At 38.8% G+C, this 22,582-nt stretch overlaps 1 protein-coding gene across 1 annotated transcript in view; it reads right to left on the minus strand.

The window, feature by feature from the left end:
* Positions 1-22,021, minus strand: part of LOC134538555 (proton-coupled amino acid transporter-like protein pathetic) — a 163,846-nt gene extending 141,825 nt beyond the window's left edge. Inside the window, exons 1-4 of the mRNA XM_063379977.1 lie at positions 21,813-22,021; positions 18,864-18,977; positions 15,180-15,452; positions 9,619-9,703 (exon numbers count right to left, since the gene is read on the minus strand). Coding sequence (XP_063236047.1) covers positions 9,619-9,703; positions 15,180-15,452; positions 18,864-18,964 — 459 coding nt within the window. The 5' untranslated portion in view covers positions 18,965-18,977; positions 21,813-22,021. The remainder of the gene's footprint in view (positions 1-9,618; positions 9,704-15,179; positions 15,453-18,863; positions 18,978-21,812) is intronic.
* Between the last annotated feature and the right edge of the window lie 561 nt (positions 22,022-22,582).

The following is a 22,582-nucleotide window of genomic DNA, read 5'->3' on the forward strand; positions in this document are numbered from 1 at the left end:
TACGAAGTATAAACAAATTCATTTTAATCTAATATGCTTAAGAGTAAATGCCCTTGCACATAAAAAAAAATTAGGGGAGTTATTTTGTTTTATTTATTTTATTACTATTATTACTAAAATTATTTGAAGTTACAAATTTTCAACAATCAAAGTTTGAAAATGTATTCATTATTTCTCACACTATTAGGTTAATATAAGTGAAGGAAACATGGTAAATTGCCCTGACACAGGGCTCGTGTGTTGGCTACAGCTAGCAGCTGACAGGAGTTTATCAACAAGGACTAACGTCGTAGACTACGTGGGTGTCGCACGTCGCCGACCACCCTGTACAGGGGGGAAGGGGTGGCGGCTGATAGCTGGCCCAGGGCTGCCAACGCCCAAAGATAATAGAGTGCTGGCATCGCGCACGGCAAAAGACGTGATGTTAGACGGCGAAAAATTGAGGTATGCAAAGTTGGCAGCCTTGTCAAAATGGCTGACCCTTTTAAGTCAAGATTCAAATAGTCAATACACGCGTGTCAAACACGGCACTGCTAAGCTATACAAATAATAGAAATGGGCCTTAACAACACACTGCATGCTGGAAAAAAGCGATAGCTAGCAGGGCAAAAATCCGTTATTGTGGTAAGTGTCTTCTTGGATGAATAATAAAAAAATTCACGTCTCCTGAAACTTACGATGGTGAACTGGCAAGCAGTTTACACAAAATTAGGTAGAAAAGATATCTTAGAAATTTTGTGATAACTAAAAGTAACCCGAGTAAACAAAAGAAATTAATGCGATACACGACGCTAAGTGGTACCAGATGTAACCACGCTAACTGCTACCAGATGTAACATACCTTCGATCTCCTTTTATAAATATAAACAAAGTCATCTTATATGCAACCAAATCGGAGAGGCTTGGAAACGTGCTCAGCAGAACAGTTACTTATCCAGAGGAGGAGATCTGAAGGAGCACATAAATTTAGTATACACACCGCTCAAGTTGAGTATAAGTGTGGATCGGCAAAGGCAAACTCAAAAAAACACTGGATTACTGGTTCTAATTTACTGGCTAGTTTCGTTGTCACCATAATCAAGCGTACAAAGATATATCAGATAAATAAAATTAACAGATTACTTTTAGTTATGGTTAGAATTAGGCAATCACCATGTATGGATGCTAAATTTGTAACAGTCGACAATTCATTTTTACAGAACAGAATTATAATTTTATCAATTTTAAATAATAATTTTTCTCAGGCCGGCCCGTTAGTTGTGAAAATACATTAAGCAATTTTACATGATACTAAATTAAGTCAAGCCTATTACTGTATAATATTACCAAAATATATTTGTCTATTTTTCTAATTTCTCAAGATCCTAAAAGGTCCATTATGAAAGGTCTTCACTCTGTGGCAATCTGTTGATTATTTACTTTTTTTTTAAAGAGTCTAGAGATAATAAATTTTACATTTCAAATTTATTGTCTACTCATCCTGCCAGCCAGTACACGACGGAAGCACCGGGGATGGCACAGGCTGAGAGTAAGGGTAGGTCCGAAAACTGGTCCTCGGGCTGGAGAACAACGATTCCCGCTAGAGGTCCATGAGTTAAGTTAATAAATAAAGAAATTTGAGCCTATGGATGGCCTTCAAAATTAACTGGTATAAAGTCAAAGGCCAATTGGAGCCGAGACAAATGCTGGTTTTCGGCTCACTAACCATGGTGCATGAGATGCGAGTAGGGACCATATTTTAGTAAGATTCACAGCCGCTGGTAGTACTCAATATGGATAGGGACCCTACGACGGGTTGCCTCGGGGACTTCAGGTTGGCTCTGCTCAATGTCGCCGCGCACTGGCTGTGCCCTGTTGACAACTCCCTCCTCAACTTTGAGAAATATGGTGACTCCTTCCTGGTCTTTGAGATAACCAGGTTGTTTGTTTGGGTGGTGGGTTCTGCAATTTTTGAGTGTTTCCTCCACAGTTTCCTTGGGGAACACCACTGTTAGCTTCATATCTCAGGCCAAGCTGGAATCATTAACATGTGGGGCTGGTGGGATTTAGGTCCCTTAACCTGAAGTGTGATACTCGAATCGTCCTGACAATCGGAGCAACCTCCCCGGGGCCTGAGTGTGTGTTCCCTGGGGTATATATAGCTAATCCATTAACTGCCCCAGGTTGCGCATGGTTGTGCAGGTCCATTCTGTTGAGCTTGATATATAGGAAGTGTCATTGGTCGGGTCTCTGTCTGAAGGTTCAAGGGCTTCATCAGAGGGACAGTCTCTCTGGAAGTTCTATCCACTGCTGGTTCGGTTTTAGGAGAAGTAGCCTCATCGGTTCGTCTCGTGAGTCGTGCTTCCGCTGTGTAGTACTCGGAAGCCTCAGGATTCAAACCTTTTTTGTGGTTTTCCCTGACGATGACACTCGGGACTTGTTCGGCTCCCGTTAAGTCGGTCATGCCATGCTGATTTGTCTCTGGTCATGCACAAGTGCGAGTTTCTACTGGGGTAGACCCGGAGAATTCGGAGTTAGTACCTGTGTGGCTGCCTCTCTGAAATGTTCTGGTGTCTGTGGGTTCTTATGTGTTCGGCAGGTTTCGGTCGGGAATTGGGTGATCTCCCATTGGCGCCACGAGAGGCAGCCCAGGTTGTGTCGGGTCGCGGTGAACTTTGGTTGTTTTGCCATTATCAATCATAATACCACCCTCCGAGAGTTGGACCATTTGGGCATTAGGCCCGCACAGAATTTTCGCTCCCAGCAGATAGGTGGCGAAGCTTAACATGGACCAGTTGACCAGAGATGAGTTGGATGGTTAAAGTTGTAGGATTGGGGTGTTCGATGAGCTTGGAAATTGTCTTGTAGTTGCCGAGACTCAGCACTCTGGGTCTCTATCGAGACCGGGTCCTCAGTTCTAATGGTTTTCAATTCACCTGGCAGAGCTAGGTTATGGCCCTGCAGCAGTTTGGCCGGGGAGCAGTCTGTGACCACATTGGTTTGGTGGGAGATATAATACTGAAGAGTGGGGAGGTGGATGTCCCACTTTGTGTGATCCTCATCTTGGCAGATCTGTAGCTGGGTCATGAAGTATATCTCTGTAGGATTTGCCCATGAGTGCTAGTTGGGAGTGGTGTTGTGTTTGAACTCTTGCTGCCTTCATGATGCCTGCCAATGATACCCCAGGAACTGCACGGCATCATCAGTCAGGAGTACTCATTGAAAACCATATCACAGGAACACTTCCCTGTCCAACAGGGCAGCTACCCTTACTGCCTTGATGTTCGCTACTACATATACCTCTGTCCATGTGTGATTGCCATAATGAATAGCTTTCCCCTGGTGATACGAGGGTACAGGCCCATGATGTCGAGCATTATGGTGTGAATTGGTTTGTCTGGTTGCCTGGACACCTTCTGTTCCACTTAATCAAGCCTGCATGTCTTATGCTGTTGGCAGCGTTGGCGCTTCCACTCGTAATGTTTGACCTCTGCAATAACACATGGCCAGTGAAAGGCCCTGTGGACATCACACACTCCGGGGTGGCCACAAAATTTTGAGCGTTCAGGAAATGCAGTATGGCAGGCTTCGTGGCAAAGGGCACGTGAATACCCCACCACCACCCTCCACCAGCACTCAGCAGGTTTGGGTGCACTGGGCCCACACAATGCGTACAACATGGTAGGTTGTGGTGATGGGGTATGGTGGGTGGTGTGATGGACCAGGGGCAGGAGGTCGTCCTACCCATTGCTGTCATGGAATGTAATGTTAGTGTTGGGGTTTCTGGAAAGTTCGTCAGCCAGTTGGTTTTCTCGATCTGGAACATGCTCCACAGTAAACGAGAAATTCTGAATTATTAAGACCTAACTGGTAAATTTAACTCCCCCCCTCACTCTTGAGCGGATTACAACCACTGGAAGCACTGTCTGTCCTTGAGGAGGATGAAAGGGCATCCCTCGAGTTGTTGCCATACTGCTTGAGTACCCACACCACCACGAGGCTCTCCTGCTCATTTACATGGTACTTTTTTGCCGACACTCGGCATGCAGTACCTGTGAAGGGGAGGGTGCTCCTCCCAGACATCCTATTAGCCACTTCGATGCTTCTATTGTCGTAGTTGCCGCCAGGATCGACCAGGAGAATTTGGTTGCGCGGCACCACGACGTGGTGTTGATGTCGCCGACATCGACAATCGTCAAGGTGATGTATGGCAGGTACCAACACCAAGGCACCCATGGGTTGTACAGCAGTTGGTGGTGGTGCTGCTTGTCATTTGTGGTACAAGTTCACACACTGATTGTGCTGCTTGTAGGTCCTCTTCTACATCACATTCCACTGCCAGAAAGGTCTCTATGTCATAATAGGTAGTGCTACACAGAAAATGTCGTAACTCTAGCTTCAGCAGTTCGACAACAATGGGTAGTATGTCGCTCACTACATTCATCGGTGTAGCCGCACCTTATCATGGATTAAAGCCTCCACTCTCTCTCCTGGTGCCTTAATGTGACAAAACAATGTATGTTTTCAGTACGCGCGTGCGCGGGGTCCATAAAAATGCACCTCCAATTGTATTCCAATTCGTCCCATGTGACATTATTATCTTCTTTTTTTTTGCCCACCAGGGATGGGCTTTTCCGCGCAGCGCTCTCTGATGCACTCTACCCATTCGTCCACTGGTAAGGAATGCTGAGTGATCTTGTTACGACAGACACGAATGAATACTCGCAGATTCTTATGAGCATGGCCTGCGAACTCCAGTAAAGTGACTCCACCGCCCCCAGTGCGAAGAGTTACCACTGGTTGTTCGACCACGGAATTGATTACTCGCTCATCACACATAGTACATAGGTAGAATCCATCGTGGAAGTACAGGAACTCGCATGCAGTCGTGCATGTGCGGGGCTTTATGAGTCCATACTTGTGGCAAACAGCTGTTTTGCTTACCCTCGCTGACAACGCACTGCCCCGAACACTAGTGTTCCGCATCCTTCGCCATCGGCTGACTTTTGTTCGGTTTTTATGTCCATCAGTGATGTGTCTGTCATGCACCTGTAACCATCCATTATCGTCCTACTGCCACTTATTTCGGTACCTGACCTACATGCCCACTCCATGTTGATTGCTATGTACGCGTTACACTAGGCCATATCCATGGCTGTCCAGTCCGAGTGTCGGCCTGTGATCGTCGATAGCAGGGCGCAAATAGTTAGGGAGGGCCACCTCCCCTCACTGCCGGTCGTGATCCCATGTTCGCCTGCCTCCTGCCCCATGGAAGGCCGACGTTTTCGCGGTCGCTCGGTATGTGAGAGTGCCCGATCAGCGATGCTCGGCTGAAACTTCCTCGCACTGGCTCGGAATGGCTCGACTAGTTGGAGGGGGGAAATCGTTCCTGGAACTCACGACACTGGATTTAGGTATGGGATATGTTGTAATAAAATCTGTACTTATCTCGCATCGCCGCTCTTGTTACGTCGCTGTGGTGCGACGAATTCTTGCTCCCGCGCATCTCGCCTCTACACATGTATCTACTGCATAGTCCTAATTTGGACTTATATTTTTTCCACATATTTGTAATTTGGAAAATGTTTGCATTTGAATCTTGAAAACATTTTTTAATCCACACGAGTTTGGTACCATTTGACATGCTCCGCCTATTCCCTCGGTTTTAGATGACGATTCATGGGTTCAAAGTACCATGTGCAGGCTAGCTCTCAAGGGTTGGGTCTGGGCCACTTGACTGGGGGACAGGATACCATGATAAATGATGGTAAACTCAGTTTGTATTATGTTTGTTTTACTTTACACAACAATTCTGTACACAGTGCTATCCACGGAACTGGCCTTTCGTGTGCGAATGCAGAAGCATGTTCCATCACACTGTCTTTTAGCAGTATGAGCCTAACCCTTAATGTTGCATAAACGAACGAAATCGGAGTCCGCAATAAAAGTTCGCACCACTGGACAAACAACTGGGATCAAAGGATGTGGCCTTTAATCAAAGTACCTGAACATTGTACCCAACAGTGGAGGCACAAAAGATGATCAGTTCACACAAGAAACTTAATTTATATGAAGATGTATTTAGGCATGCACCATTTATACTTAGCATATTGTTTACGTTTTTTTTTGTGCGGAGGGCCCTTGTAATTCTGTGTCCCGCAGTTATACTACACCCCCTCCTGCTTAACCCCAAGTTGAGAAATAATAAAGAAATGATATTTCACAGGTTAAGCCCGGAGATAGCCCAGTGCAGGCGATGTTCAATACCTGCGGCAGGCCCGTGGAGACTAAGGGGTCCACGTGATATGTCCCCTTAACTATGAGATTCCTTATTAGCGGCGTGTGGGGTTTACATAAATATAATAATGTTAAGTGACTGACTGGGTGTACCAAGCCGAGTGGAAGCAGGCAAAAAAATGAAGTAAACGATTCTGGATGACTTACGGATTGCAGTTCCAATTAAAGGTGACAACAGAATGATGAAGGCTCCGATTGCTTAAACACATCCGGCCTCGCATGGTGCGGGGTTTCTGTTCGTGCCCAAAGATTATGCTTTGATGTTTCAGGCCAATTCCATAGACAGAAGTGCATAGTGTGTTATAAAATGTTTGATATATGACACATAATAACACTACAAAATCCTTTAAATTTAACATTTAATAATTATTTAATTTAACATCTGGCGGATTAATACACTGCATCCCTGCAGAGGAACACGAATATGTCATGTGAAAGCAGTGCAGGCGGCTATCGATATATCGGCCGTGGAGCGTTCTCTCCACTGCACTTCACATGTTCGTAGCACTGAACCCACATGAGATGGGGGGCCACAGCCCCGGAGGAATGGCAATTTTCAACAACGGCCTAATCGACCGGAAGGTGATGAAAGAGTTTTAATTTTTCTAATGTGTTAAATATTACCTTAAAACCCTTTTTTCAACATGGCGATGGTTCTTTAACACGAAGTATGCGAGAAGTGCACAGACTTATTTATTTGCATAGGTACTTCACTTTCAGTTCAGACCTTCTTATGTCACTTACGGAAACATGTATCTCTACTGTTCACACATCAGGTGAATTCGGACACATCTTGTATGTAGTGCAAGAGTCCAGAAAGTCTCAGCAGAAGCAGATGTGATAACGGCAGAAGGAAAATGTTGTAACCATGTTACTGAAATTAGGAACTGTCAAATTATTTGCTACTTGCCAGTGATCTCAGTGCTGAGTATCAAGAACTTCAAAATAAGAGAAAATTTTACCATTTCTTAGTTTCTGGTGATTTAAACCCTCAAACAGAAGTTAAATGTTAACTCACATGGAATCCCACAATAAGAGAAGATAATAATTAAGTTATTCACCCACGGGGCAGTTTGCCAATAATGACATATATTAGTAAAATGCTGAATAATATAATTTACTAAATTTTACATTAAGGTATTCGGTTCATTGGTTAGATATATGATTAAGATAACCTTTTTTGGAAAGTGTTTTAAACATTGAGTAAACTTTTGATTTAACTGAAACAAATCAAATGTTTATTTTGGAGATATGAAATAATTGGTAGGGTTAAGAAAATCATAACTATAAAAATAGGGGTGGTCAGTCATGTCTGCATGTTTACACAGTAACTGTTCGCTGAAGAGTAGCGTTTTGTATTATGGAAACAGTTTAAAATTACTGTATTTTCTAGGTGTGACTGTGTTTAATGATGGATATTCTAATTAATACTTACTAACCAACATCAGGCATTGATAAGCTCATTTCCGCAATGTTTTTGGCATAACAATATGACGATGGCAAGGTAAAAATAGTGACTTCAACTATGTCACAGCATGTCATCTTATGGCCACCCCAAAGCCCGATCTGCAACCGCCAGTATCCGACCCCGCTAATGGAACACACCCCTAGCCATGGCCCACCCGAGTCAGGCGAGCCTTCGATGCCAAGGTAGAATCAAGGGCCGTGTCTAATTACTTAAACACCTCGACCCGAGTTACTTATAATCCAACACAAATTAATAAAAACTCCACTATTAATTAAAAAACCCGCAACGCAGGAGGGCCCAAGTCACTCACGTGTGAACTTACCTTAATAAGTTCATGAGTGCCTCATTTGCGGCCTTCAGCCTAATTAATTATAGTGTTGTGTTAACGTAAATATTACCTCCCTGTTTTTTATGTGTAACTAGCCACTGGAGCAGTCAGCAAGTGACGAACAGTCTCTGGTGTGACTCTTAATATTTAAATTTAATTTTTGTAAATTAGTTAACCATAATTCTTAAAGAGAATCTGCCAATCAGATTAATCATTAATAATTAATGTGTGAATTTAGAGCTGCTCTCAGCCTCTTATTATTAAAATAATTTCCGAATAACGGAACTTTAGCAACTTTAGCGCGAGAGAACGCTGAAACCTTCCCTCGCGCCAAGGCCAGACGCCATTACCGAGCGACTCGCGGACCGGGGCGGACGTGCGTTCCACGGGGAGCCATCACCCTTTGTCCACACCGACCGAGTACTTCTGGAAAATATAGTCATTCAAACAAAATCTCTTTTCTTCGTTACGTTAACTCCCCGTGCGTCCCCGGTCCTTTTACGGTGTAGGGCCTAACCCAGCCGCTTAAGTTTTAAACTCCCCGCAAGAGACATTACGTGGGGTAGTCCGCTTTACGGCACGGGCCGACTCCCGCTAACAGTGAACTTTCGCTAAGGTCGAGTGCACAGGCACCGACGACAACTACGAGTAAACTTTGTGTTTAGTTTACCTGCGAGCCGCGATTCCCACAAGTGAATCCGGACGCCGCCCAGTTAACAATTTTCGGGATTGGCCGCCTCCAATCAACCTCCCCCTTAACCTCGACTGGCGTGAGGGCTTAACATAGTGACAGTGCATCAAAGCACTCATATTAGACTAATTGTAACTTTGTAGGGTAATTATTTGTGCGATGTGCAAGTGTAGTGCAAGTGTAATTTGTGACTGTAATAATTCATCTAATTAAACGGCCACTCTACACCCCCCGTGCCAACGACCATCTAAATCTCGAGTTCGTGTCTGTTATTGAATTGAGCATCCCTACACCAGCTAAGGGCCCCTCCAACCACGAACTCCGCCGACGGTCCTAGCGGGCCACGCAGGGGCAACGCACCCACAAGACCCACATTTGGTTAGCCGCAGCTAACTTGGCGCCCTCCCGGAACGTAATTTCAATAAGAGCCCATTTCCCGCTAGGATACACGCCCGGTCTCGAACACGAGAACCCGGACGACGGTAACTCCATGCATAAACATGTATAAAATACGTCAACAAATCATAAATTTAGACTATGTCAGTTCATATAGTTTCAGTGGATTACATAGTTATTTTTAACAATATCATATATAGCTAAAAGTCAGCAATACTAACTACAAAAAAATGGAAGGCAGTAAACCAACTAAGTAAGACAGTTTCTATTTTGATAGGTCGTCCCCAATTTTATGGCTTCATTGGTTTGCCAATGTACCTGCAATATTGTAGTCTAACCTGAGGGTAAATATTAGAAAATTAACTATGAATTTCTTGTATTATCACTGTCTTTGATATCGGTCAGTGGTTTACTACAATTTTTTCAGTTACAAATATAATATTAATATTTATTACGTACCTGCTGAAAGTTGTATGCAATTATGACAGTGTATACACTACACGTTCCAAAATAAGTGAAAAATAGGCCAATAATTATCGTGGATCTGAAACAAATATAATTAAAATTTAAAGTGGTAATTTTGTTCAATAAATCAAACATGATGTTAAATATGTTTATTTATGTCACAAGCAGCATAAAAGAACTCTACAAAAATAAGTGCAACGATTTAAAAATTATTTTACACCAACCTTTACTTCTTTCGAATTGTAAATTGTTTAGATTGTAACTAACATTGTAAATTTGTATATATTTCTTTGTAATTATTATTTAACTATAAAATGCTAAATTAATCTTTAAAACATAAAACATTTTAATTAAAACACAATACCTTTCTTCTTTATTGGTAAAAATTCATTATTTATATAGCTCATGTGAATAACACTATTAATGCTTTTTATAAAAAAAACTTCATGGAAATCCAATTGATATGTATTATTTACTCATTACAATTCCTTAGCCTCACTGGTGGAATGTGCCCACTCCAGCATGGAACATGACTAACATTTAAATGTTAGAGATATGGCGATGTGGCAGATTGCCAATGACCAAGATTCATTAAAATTTATTTAAGATTAATTCCCATTTTTATATGTGTTTATAAGCAAAAGTAACCTCAATTTTTTTTCCTGGGTGTGTGTTTGTCGCGCGATGGTGACAGAGGCAATCTCCAGGGGATCGCAACCTATGGCTTGAGGCATTTCAAAGATGTCTAGCATCACCTGATCTAGTAATTCTGGGGCAGTAAATAACATTTAATGCTAAATTTATGCTAAAATTTAATGCTAAGTCCCTGGGTCACTTACGGCTAAAACACATTCTAGTCGCAAAAACTTAACACGGCAGATCCTTTAACATAATGTCACTTTTTTGAAGAATGTTTGGTGGGGGGGGGGGGGGGATTCGCAGGCAACTGGGGTTCCCATGACTTTTTGGGAAATGGATACACCATTTAGGGCCGGTTTTATGACCTCCGGCTAAAGTTCCGGCTAAAATTTAACCGCAGGCTAGCTCTTATTTCGGTTTTATGACTCCCTGTTAACGTCTACCTTCCAGTTAAAGTTCCGGCTAACCTAGCGGGTGGATGAACCGGCCGCTAGCTGCTTAGGAGGCTAAGCAACAGAAAATAAAATGGCGATGTATCAGGCGAGGTTAGTTGTTGATAGTGATGATGACTATTTGAGGAATTCTATTGAATATTTGCAGGATGCGATGGAATAATTTATTACTAAATGTAAAATGCTTCGCCGTATTCGTCAAAGTTTTATTAAAAATTACATGACATGAAAGTGTAGTCACGCTTTTCTATTCTCGTCGAGTCGTGTATTATTATTTGACTTTAATTGATCACGAAGTACATAAACGTATGCTATGTATATAAACTTAAATGTTCCTGCTTAAGAATATGTGTAAATAAGTGAATTTTAAAATTGCAAAACGAGGGTTATTATTACCTATAAAATGCGTGTTTTCGTGGAAGTTGTATCTGTGAATTTTTATTCGTAATACAGTGGACATATGCCGGGAATGAAATGCACTTCATACGACTTCAGACGTGGTTCTAATTCAATGAATACAATTGAATGTGAAAATAAATGTTACCCAATTATCCCTTCCCTATCTTACAAACCATTAGGTACTTATTATCTACCTGGCACGCAAGTGCAAAACGAAAACAGCACTGGAATTATTCTGTTTACCGTATCCAAGTTTATCCCTTAATCCTATCGGCATGACCCTTTATATGTTGGTCTTGTTTTACATTATACTTGCTGTTTTAATTTAGAATGTTGAAAAATCCTGTACATAACACAACATACCTAACATATCACGATGCAAACAAATTATGTCAGGTCTTGTAAAAATATATTTCTTTCGTATACATTTTACAATCATAATTATTTCCCCAGTGAATATATCTAGGATCTCTCGACCTACTAAATTAAAACAGCAAGCAACCTATACCACAAACTAATTCCATCAGGATCGGATTAATTTGGATACGTGATACGAAACTATTAGTACAAAAATGAAACCTACAACAGTGAAATGAAAATCGACAAGTATTTTCCCGAAACGGGGTCTATATTATTTTATTATGAAATAAATTTATGAAAGAAATGTGTTCTCTAGCAAAAATGTCATCCCTATTTATTTGTTGGTATAGAATTACTTCGTTAGTTTTGGCTTAATATATAACCTAACAAAATCATGAGTTTCAATACAAGAGTAAAGTTGAAAACACACGGTTTTGAATCGTAAATTGAAATTTTATGGTTTAATACAAAGCAGGTTTGACGTCAAAGTAGTTTTTGGTTAATTTAATTATATCTGTTGCAAGATAAAGTTCGCGGCATATTTCTTTACTGCAGCTGTAAACATTCCGAATCACAATACAAACAGCTGACTATCATTCTACCAGAAAAAATAACTGTCTTGCAACAAAAGTTACCAAATTCTGTTTTATTTCATTACCAACACAACCATTATTACACCACACGCTTCGTCAGGTTCCGGTTAGCCAACCGCAGGCTAAGTATGGGTCATATAATACACCCCTCTTTCGTTAACCGGAGGCTAGCCTTACCTGGAGGCTAGCTAACCTGAAGATTAAGCCGGAGGTCATAATATCGGCCCTTAATAGTGTTTGAGGTGGTTGGGGATGAAGCTGTGCTGATGTGGGGTAAACCATCATAAAACCCCCACACTTAAGACACCAACTAGCATTCACCCAAATATTTTCAACTTAACTCGGGAATGTAATAGTTTCTACTGCTCAGCGGTCCTGCGACTGAGAACCAGGTTGAACTTAGTAACTCGTTAGTAATTTACAATAATTTAAATATGAGATTGGTCCAGGAGGACGCCAGGTTAGCCCATACATCTAACCTCAGGGTTTGTGTGGGTTGCTGACCCCATTGTGTCTCACTAAGCTCGGTGGCTGCACCTGTTGGTGAAGGCCCTACTAACTAACTGCATCCATGAGCGCTCCATTCTCTGTGTAGGTTGGGCTGGAACTACTGGCGTAGTTTTATTCACACGAGCCGATGGACAGGCACTAAGCCTGCGTCGGTATGCTACAAATTACACTGGAAACACTGTTAACACATGTTTCACTTCATGTTACTCATCTGCGCCCTCTGGCTGCCATCCCACTATAGAAAGATGGCGATCCAAATCAGTCAGCTCTGTACTTAAAGTTCCACAGTGCTGTCGCGCGGCGAATAAAAAGGTACGACGGGAAGGTCACGCTCTGCACCGCATACTGGTCCATGTATTCGTGGTGAATTAAGTACCAAAGGTTTCGTATGATTAATAAGATTTACCGGCACGCAGATCTCAGTGATGCTAATGCTGCAGTTACCACATGTGACAGTCACGTCCGCCTTGTAACACAAACTCCTGAAGACTGTCACAAGAGGGGAGCGGCGGGAGAGAGGAGGGTCAGAGCCCTCATGCGCCACATCCATAAAGCACTAATAAATGTTTTACTTAACATATAAACACCTTATGGGAAACAACTGACAACAAAAGTTATAAATATGTGTGTATTATCTATATGGCAAATTTTTACTTAAAAAGCCAGTCAAACCAGAGACTGTTCGTCGCTTGTGGGTTTCTCTGTTACCTGGAGCCAGACTTTATATAAATTATTAAATACACTCGGTGAGCACTAATTATTTATTATGGCCTGGAGCCGCAAAATATATTAAGGTGTTCGTCAAACCAGGTACTCTTGAGAGGTGACACACATACATAACGATGGACATTATTTTGTGAATATTATGATGTTACATTAATTCTTATGGGAATTAAATTCACTGGTACTCATACAGGTGCCAAACGCATGGCACAGAGCACTTACTTAGTTGCAGACTCAGTCACTAACTTGACACGTTCGGATGTGATGCAAGGTTATGTTTCGCCAGCAGGGACTGGCACTTAGAGGATGGAGACTGGGCTTTACTATCATAGGAAGTACGACATCACAGTGATATGGGGTAGTTTTTTCACATCGCTGTGGTGAAGTCCCAGCAAACTCCTTTTTGATAAATATTTGTGTGATGCTGCCAAAATCCCTGGTTAGTTATTTTGTGTCGTTTTAATAATATTTTTTTTTGGTTTCTACCAGACTGCCCTGTTAGAGTACATTTACCGACAGAATTGTCTGTCTATTTATTTTTAAACTGTTTCCCCGCACCTTTTACATGGGAGGAAAGCATGTTATGGCACATATTGGAGGCAAGTAATAATTACATTTTAAAGTATTGCGCAGATTGACGTGCATGCCTCAAAGTCTGGTGGGTCCCACTGGGAAATCGACCTATGACCTTCATACTCTTGTGGTTATTCCAGAACTCTCTCTGGCACCCTCTGCAGCTTCTTGTACCTCTAAGTACAAGTACCACCACTGGGCTTCTGTAGGGGCTCGAACCAATTCAGATGGTGGCAATACCAATCGCTTAAAAGCAAAGTATTGGTATAGATTTATCGATGGCACACTGACGATATTAAACCATGACAAAGAGAAACTTCAATCTGTCTGGTAGCATTTTAGCTCTACCTAGCACATAAAGGTTGAAACCAAAAATTATCACATTTTTCACAGCTAGATCTTTTAATGAAAAATATGGGTGGAATGGAATTTTATTAATATTTCGTTCTATTCCTATTAGATTATTTGATCCTGTTTGATGAAGATATAATAAATTAATTATAACTATTGCTAAAAAAAATAAATATAGTTTAAAAAACTAAAGAAACCTGCTTTTAAAGATTATCAAACTAAAAAGTAAAAAATAATTTTAAATTTTAATTTATGACAATAGTATTGCTTATATACTATTGTCATAAATTAAATTTTAAAATTATTTTTTACTTTTTAGTTTAATAATCTTTAAAAGCATGTTTCTTTAGTTTTTTAAACTATATTTATTTTTAACTTTTTAGTTTGATATTCTTTAAAAGCATGTTTTTTTTAGTTTTTAGAACTATATTTATGTATAATTATCATAGGAAAATGAGTTACCGACACTACCTATTACCATCTGAGATAACTATTTGGAGTTGCAACGTCACAAAGAAATGGTAAAGTTTCTCCGAATCATTTACAGTTAATGTATGGATATAATCTTAGAATTTACCGGAAAAAAACAACCTTTTTCTTTATCGGCGTGGCCGGGAGTAGAACCCACGATCGCTGAATCCGAAAACTGACGGCACAGAAGTCGCGCGCCTTAGACCGCTCGGCTAACGAACGTAATGAAATTGGTGGGACATTTTACAGTGAAGAGTCACTCACTCTTAGCCGAAAGAGTTACAGACGGACAGACAAACAAACATACAGGTGAAGCTAATATAAAGCATGTAAAAATCTATGTGCTTAAAGTCATGTTGTATGTAGTTCATTCTCATAATGCTGGAATTGTTGCAGTAACATACTTCTTTCACAAAATAGATACTAAATTTTTGTAATGTATTTGAACATTTTGTGTTGTATGGTAATAACCCATTATACTCACCGAGCTGCTTGAGAGTATTTCTTGGCCCACTGTGGACCATGTAGGAAAGCATTTTCCCCCACATCTGGATACGTGAGTGAAGACACCCCCAGTTTGTGGTACAAAACATGGGCACTCTCCACCAAAATATTTGATGTGTGGGCGCAGACCACGCCGACGACGATGGTCGCGAGGACACCCATGGTCAAGCCAACATTTTTGAAAGCCATTGGCATGCCCAAAATACCAGTGCCTATAGATGCCTTAAGGATGTGTGTCAGTGTCTCGAAATCCCTGAAATATTCAACATATATGCAAATGATGATTCAGTGCAGGTTAAATATTTAAAAAAAAGTATGTTGAACACGAGTGTTTATTAAATCTTAAAGTATCCCTCATTTTTAAAAAAAATATTATAATAATCTCAAAAAACTCCATAATTGCTTACTAAGATATGTAAATATATAGATTAAAGATTCGTTCGTTTAGGGTTCCCATCAAAGAAGGTGAAAAGAGATTTTATCTTTCGTTGATGAAAGGTCACAGAACCTCGCTTTTGACAGTTTTTGGAGCCGATAATAGTTATAGCCTTCTGTCAATCACATGACCTGCAGGCAATCAGAGGGCCCATAAAAATGACATCTAGCCATTCTTCAACAGTTTGGTCAATACATACTTGTTTACAGACGGTTAAATGTATATATTATATCCCAGGTTTGATTGCGTCAGGCAGTTGTCACAAGAATACAGACCTGTGGAGTTTTTATTTGTTAGTTCATTTTTTTGCATAGTAAAATTATTGTTGTTTAAATGGCAAACAATAAAATCTTGAGTGTGAAATTTTTCGAGGATATGCTAGTATTCTATGTACAGGAACATGACATAAAAGTGAAAACAACAATGTCTGAGAAAAATATATTAATTGTTCTCAGCACTGATTTGGGAAAATATTATGACATTGTTTCGGATTGTTTGGTGATGGATGAATGGATGTCGGACAGAGCCGATAAACTCTTGCAATTACTACTTAAGTGAGCTGCAGTCACCAAAGCTATGAAGTATTAATTTCCTTCCAGTGGTCATGAATTGGAGGTATTTTTTTTAAAAAAATAAGTACTAGTTGCATGTCAGGGTTTGTAGCGAATGGTCACATTTCGCGGGCACTTACCATGGCGCGTAATTATTTGTGAATGTAATCACTTATCATGTGAGCATGTAACTTTATGTTAAATTTCAATCACCTTAGAGTAGCCTTCAGCTGTCAACACTGGGCATAACCATTTGAATCACAACTTCTTTTGTTTAGGTATGAGACTATACAGACCTCCATCCCCGCACGTCAGTAAGTTTATCATCAGCATAACGCTTAGATGAAGAATTATAGCAAAAAATGAGAAATCCAAGGTGGCTGGGGAAAACTCATAAATTTTCGCTTACAGTCCATGCAAATAGTACGGAATGTGATTCGTCGTGTCTCAGAGCGCATGAGGTCATGAGGAGGGTGATTGTGAACAGAATCCCTGGTAGGTATAAAACGACTTTTTAATAAAAAAAAATTATAGTTTTATCATGCTGTATAGGTAATCAAAAACAATGCTTTTGGCTTTGAAGTTTGGCATATTGTGTATCTTGAACTATGAGTTGAGGTATATTTTATGTAAGGAACACATTCGGGGTTTTGTTTCGGGGAAGTGAGCTTAGTTTCTTACATTACATGTCAAAAGGTTAAAGAAACATATGATTTTTGTGACAATGTTGTTTTATTTTTATACTTTGCAGGCTAAATAGAATTATTCTACTTACATTCTAGAATATGCAACACAAACTATTTGGTTTTTGAATAACAATTACAAAAGTAAAGATTACCTCTGTTCCATATAATTTCATTGGAAGGGCTAGGAGATGTATACATATAATCTACTTTTGTTACTCAAATTGGTCACACCTCTGATACTGTGTTAATATGTTGTTTGTATGATCCAATGATAACAAGATTGCAAATAGATAAGCGTGGGACTGGATTATCCTTGACTTTAAGTTGATTTGTTTGATAATTGTTAATTAAATCTTCAGATAATTAGTCTTAATGAATAATACAACGTTGTTTTGAAACAATTACTTCATTAAAATAAAAAAATCTAATAAAATCATTTTATGGTGTTGGATGATTAGGCAAAATGAAACTGTTAAAATAAAATTTAAAAAAATTGTGCAATTTTTATATTTATATAAAAATGATTACAGAGCAAGTGAAAAAATGATTAGGTGCATTTGGAACAAAATTTAAATGTTATATAATTTTTAAGTAAATATTTAAATGCATTGTCGAATTGTTCATGAGTATCATATTTAAAAGTAAAATTTTAAGTTCAATATCACTTCAAAAATTAAAGGCTGCAAAATAACAAATATGGCACCCTAGATCAAAATACAAACCCCATTCACACCTTGAAAACTGTGTAAATGGGAAATATATATATATATATATATATATATATCATACTTTCTTAACAAACATTAACTTCATTGCTCTGAAAACAGGTTATGAAAATTTTCTTTCTACTTTGGGTAATTCAACCTTTGCCTCTCACGACCACCAACATGATGAGTCCATTTGGCAACCGAGCGGTGACAGAGCTTAGCTATATCATTCACACCAAAAAAAAGGAAGAAAAAAATTGAAAGCAAACAGTGGGTATCTCCATCTCCCTTGAAATGAAATTATACGTATGCTCTTGGCTTGCTGAAAATTAAACCAAACTTTGTAATAAAAAAAAACAAAAAAAAAAACAACCTTTCCTATTTATGTATAAAATCTGTTTACAGCTGTAAACTAATACTATAGTGTTAGATGTTTAAAGATTAGTTCAGTTACGAAGCCTGTTTTTTTCTTTACAATAACTAAAAATAACTCTGTTCTAATATTTAATTATATATAATAACATTCAGAGTTCGGCTTGTTTTTTGAACCGACCAGCACCAGTTCCCCTCCCTTCATCGAGGCAGAGGTGTAGCAGCTCCTTGGTCGGGTGGACTTCGCTCCCCGCGAGTCAGAGGCGGGCGGCAGCGTGCCCCGGAGATGTAGAGTGTGTCCGGGACAGTGCTCCGCAGAACATTGTACTCGCGGGAGTGCGCAAACAGCATTCGGCAGAGGCTAAAGGGTCACACTGGGAGAACATTGGCACGTTTGGGAAGGACTACCTGTGCAAGCGCGGCTCCAGAGGAAGAGGGGGCGATAGCCCCTTCCGAGCCCAAATTTTACTTATTTCTTTGTAGGGAATATTAATGTTAACTTAAATACTTTCGTTAATGTGCTAAACTCTTCTTTCAATCAAAATTTGTACGAAAATACTAAATTTCAGTATTTGAAACCATATATTTTGTGAATATCCCAAGGGCAATGTCATGATTGTTAACTGCATCCTCTTGTGTGTGAGAGCCCTGCCCGAGAAGTCTTCCTGGAGCCACCATTGTACCTGTGCATGCCAACTGAGGTTCGCTGGTGCCCGACAAAACTATATATATATATATATATATATATATACATACACCTCTGCTCCGATTTGGCCTAGTACGTAGCTAGAAGAAACACAATCTAAGTAGCATGCTGCACAACAAAGAACAAAGCAATATCATAACTCCTAAATAACTCATCTCATCACAATTCATTAAACATCCAAAGTGCTGTAAAATCTGAAGTCTTACGTTGTGAGATGTCTTCCTTTACGACTAGCGAATGGATCGAATGGTTCGCTGTCTTCGCCTCCGTCACCTGCCTCAGGATCGTTGGACACTTCCGGCTCCATCGTCACGCCAGACCTTACAAGAAGATTTTGGAATGATTACTAGCAACGGCTTGTCATGGGCCACCACGATATGGTTGAACAACTCATTTTATGAATCTTTAAACAGTTTTGTACTTATTTATAAACAGAGGTTCTGAACCAATTGATCCTAATTTTTTCAAGGGTACAAGACAGTGTTTTGGGGTCACTAAAATCTTCGTTATTGTACATAAATCTTTAGTACATTGTGTGCGAAACAGCTAGATTTAACAGGTACTATAACAGTATATCATAAAAATAATCTTCGTGCTTTATGTTAACATTTGAAAATATGAATTTTTAATCATAATATTTTATTATGGTTACATAAATATATGCGTTTTTTTTAGCTAAATATATTCAAACTTTCGCAAATATATATTGGCATGCATTTTGTAGTAAGCCTTAGATTCATCGATGATCGCGGCATATCAAGCCTTTGACAAGAGCTATAATAACAACTGACTACATATCCGAGGATCGAAGTCAAACTGGTTTTGAAAATTCTATAATTCAGATGATATCACGTGTGAAAAATTACAATACTGTAGAATTGTAATTTTTCGCCATATTATATAGATTAGTTTTATATATTCATACTAGATTGAGTTTTGGCTTCTGTGTAATTTGCCAAAGTGTACATCACTGCTATTCAGAAATTTTTTTTTAATGTATAGGCCTACTGGTGATTGTGAATTCAGAGTTTAAGTATGAGAAATTGTGGAATTTTGAATAAATTATATGTTAAGACTTATTTTCATGTAATGGAATTTGAGTGCAAGATTAAAACAAAACTACACACATCTGTTTTGCAAGATTCATACATGGTACATCAGAGTTATTGAACACGATTTGTTCCCAATAAATTATTTTATACATAAAACATTCATATCTTACTTGCACTTTTGTTTTTTGAGTGTCATTTTTTCCTAGCTTTTGAACGATAAACTGTCACTGCCTTTATTTGGCAGTTTTTTTAGCTCCTGTAATACACACATAAACATATACATACATCTTAATACAGAATAAATACATATGGTGTTTCTGCTACTTTTCTCTCTTAGCCAAAAGGCCCAGGGCTCCACATAAGCGCAGCATATGGCTTTGCAATACCTTTGAGGTTGAGATGTTTTTTGTACCAGCAAGTTGCTCATGCTCAAATCCCACTCTTGAGCACTATCTAGCACTTATCCTAAACTAACATATTTTTCTGGAACTCTTCAGTCACCCTCAGACTCGTCAGACAACCCATAATTCGGTGGGGGCCTAACGAACACTCTCCTAGCTCTAGGCTAGTACCACTGTATCGAAACGTCATCGGGAACACACAAGCACATAATGTACAAGCTATATTTTCTGTATCTCTTAGCTTTTGGATTTTCCCTAAGCAGAAATAAATTATGGTAGAAATGTGGATCATATTACTATATTATGGTATTGTACTCTAGTAATATTTTGTCCGTTACTCATTGGAGCAGTATGAGACAAAGCTACTTTGAAATTAAGGTCATTTGCTCGCATGTAAAATTAAAGAACCATAGTAGTTTAAGAAACTGAAAACAGTATGTGACACTATTCAAGAAATGTTCATTTATTGTAATCATGGTCTCTTTCAGCTGTCACTGCGATCGGAACATTTATCTTTAAATAAAATTTTGAATAAGTGATAATTAAAAAAACTAAAATAATACTTGTGCTATCGTATAAATTATCTAGAAACATACGGTAATCCTCTTTATACTTAGGCCTGTTTCTCAAGACACAAAACTAAGGGTTTTGGTGTTGAATATGCTACACCTATATCCTAGCTGTATTCTTAGGGCACGGAATGACAAGGCCAGTTTTAAGGGGACGGGTTTTGGTGTCTTATCAATTGCCGATTTCTTGCTCAAATTCTGTGCATGTGTTGAGATTACTTTTTCTTTGATTTCGTCCAGATGGTGGACCCATCATTAACTCATATATGGTCATTTTTATGATCATCGGAGTATATACCAAGCATGTTAGTGTGCGTAATTAATATATTTAATAGCAAAACTATTCTGATAACATTCTGTACACTTCAATGATCATATCAAGAAATAATTGAAACTTAAAAGGTACTTGAGAGAATTAGAAAAACTGTTTCATTTTTGTAGCATTGTGCTGCTATCTCTAGTAGTTTTGCCATAACAATTATATCGATGGTTGAAAAATTCGGGTAGAATGCATTGAAAACAGTTATACCTTAGCTCAGGACACTGTAAATTTAAATGTTTGCCAATTTGTTTCCGTTCTGGGATTCGGTTTGGACATGTTCTGGAATACGGTATGCGAGTTAGGCTAAGGTTGTATCCCAAGGCCATGCTAATTCGTAACCTCAGCCGAATGTCTTCGAATACCGCCCTTAGCACGTGTCTTCATTAATTTTTTCTAATAGGTATACTTTCGCAAATTTTTGAAAAACAATTTCAAATAATTTTGCTAGTGTGCAAAGCTGTCACCTTAAAATTGTTTAAGAACCAAAAACTGTTTTGGGACACCGCTATTTTATGAAATGAATATTCCAAAACACAAACTTTTGGTTTTCGACATTTAATTTTCATCTATTGTAAATTAAAATGGGCTAATTCCTATAATGAGAAGGCATAATTGCTTTAATTGTGCCAAATGTTCTTTAACTCATGTTTTCAAGGTTATGGTACAGTAGGATTTTAAATATAAGTGTGTTGATGTAATAGGTAAGGCTTTAAATAAACCAACATATTATTAAAAATTCAATGTCAATATTAAATCTAACTAAACTAAAACAGGGGCTAGCAAAATAATTAAGAAAATTTTGTACATTTACCTTTGGAATTGTAATAAAATCTACTGCAGGGAAGTTAGTTAGGTATATTAATTTATATTAATAACAATACTTATATTGTTGTAGACCAGGTATATCTGTAATCCATAATACATACACTTTTAAAAATAATGTGTGAGTCAAATATTAAGGAGTGTAAATACACATCCATAAACACAACGAAAAGATGCACTTTACATAGCTATATAATTAAATAAAACCTGTTTAGCAAATATTTCATCTATGGGTACCAGTTTGTTTTTCAATCCATTGATAACCAACAACTATAGATACGACTATAGATATGTATCCTTCGAGCATAAATGATCGAAGTATGTATCCATAGACTTTGAATAACTGTAACCAAATAGTTTGGAATTTGATTTTTAACAAACCGAAATGACAGTCTTTTGCTGTAATGTCAACACTTTCAGACGTTACTGTTGTTTTGGAAATGGAAGTAGATATACTTCTTGTACTTATTTATTAACCACCTTCATACACAACACAATACAACATTGCTGCTTCCTACATATATATAAATATATATACAATTTATCACACTTGAGACTGCGAAAACATTTTTACAAAAAAAATCATCAGTTGTACCAACATTAGTACAAAACAATTCTCAACACATTAAATTTCCCATCACAACACTTCCCCTTGTTGAGTTGATTTGTACAATCATGATAAATACATCAATCCCAATTTTTGGGTCATAACCTTGGTCTTCACACCATTTAGTACCTTAGTAAATAGATCTGCCAAGT

This window comes from Bacillus rossius, chromosome 13, assembly GCF_032445375.1.
Source record: "Bacillus rossius redtenbacheri isolate Brsri chromosome 13, Brsri_v3, whole genome shotgun sequence".
In the NCBI taxonomy this organism is placed as follows: Eukaryota; Metazoa; Arthropoda; class Insecta; order Phasmatodea; family Bacillidae; genus Bacillus; species Bacillus rossius.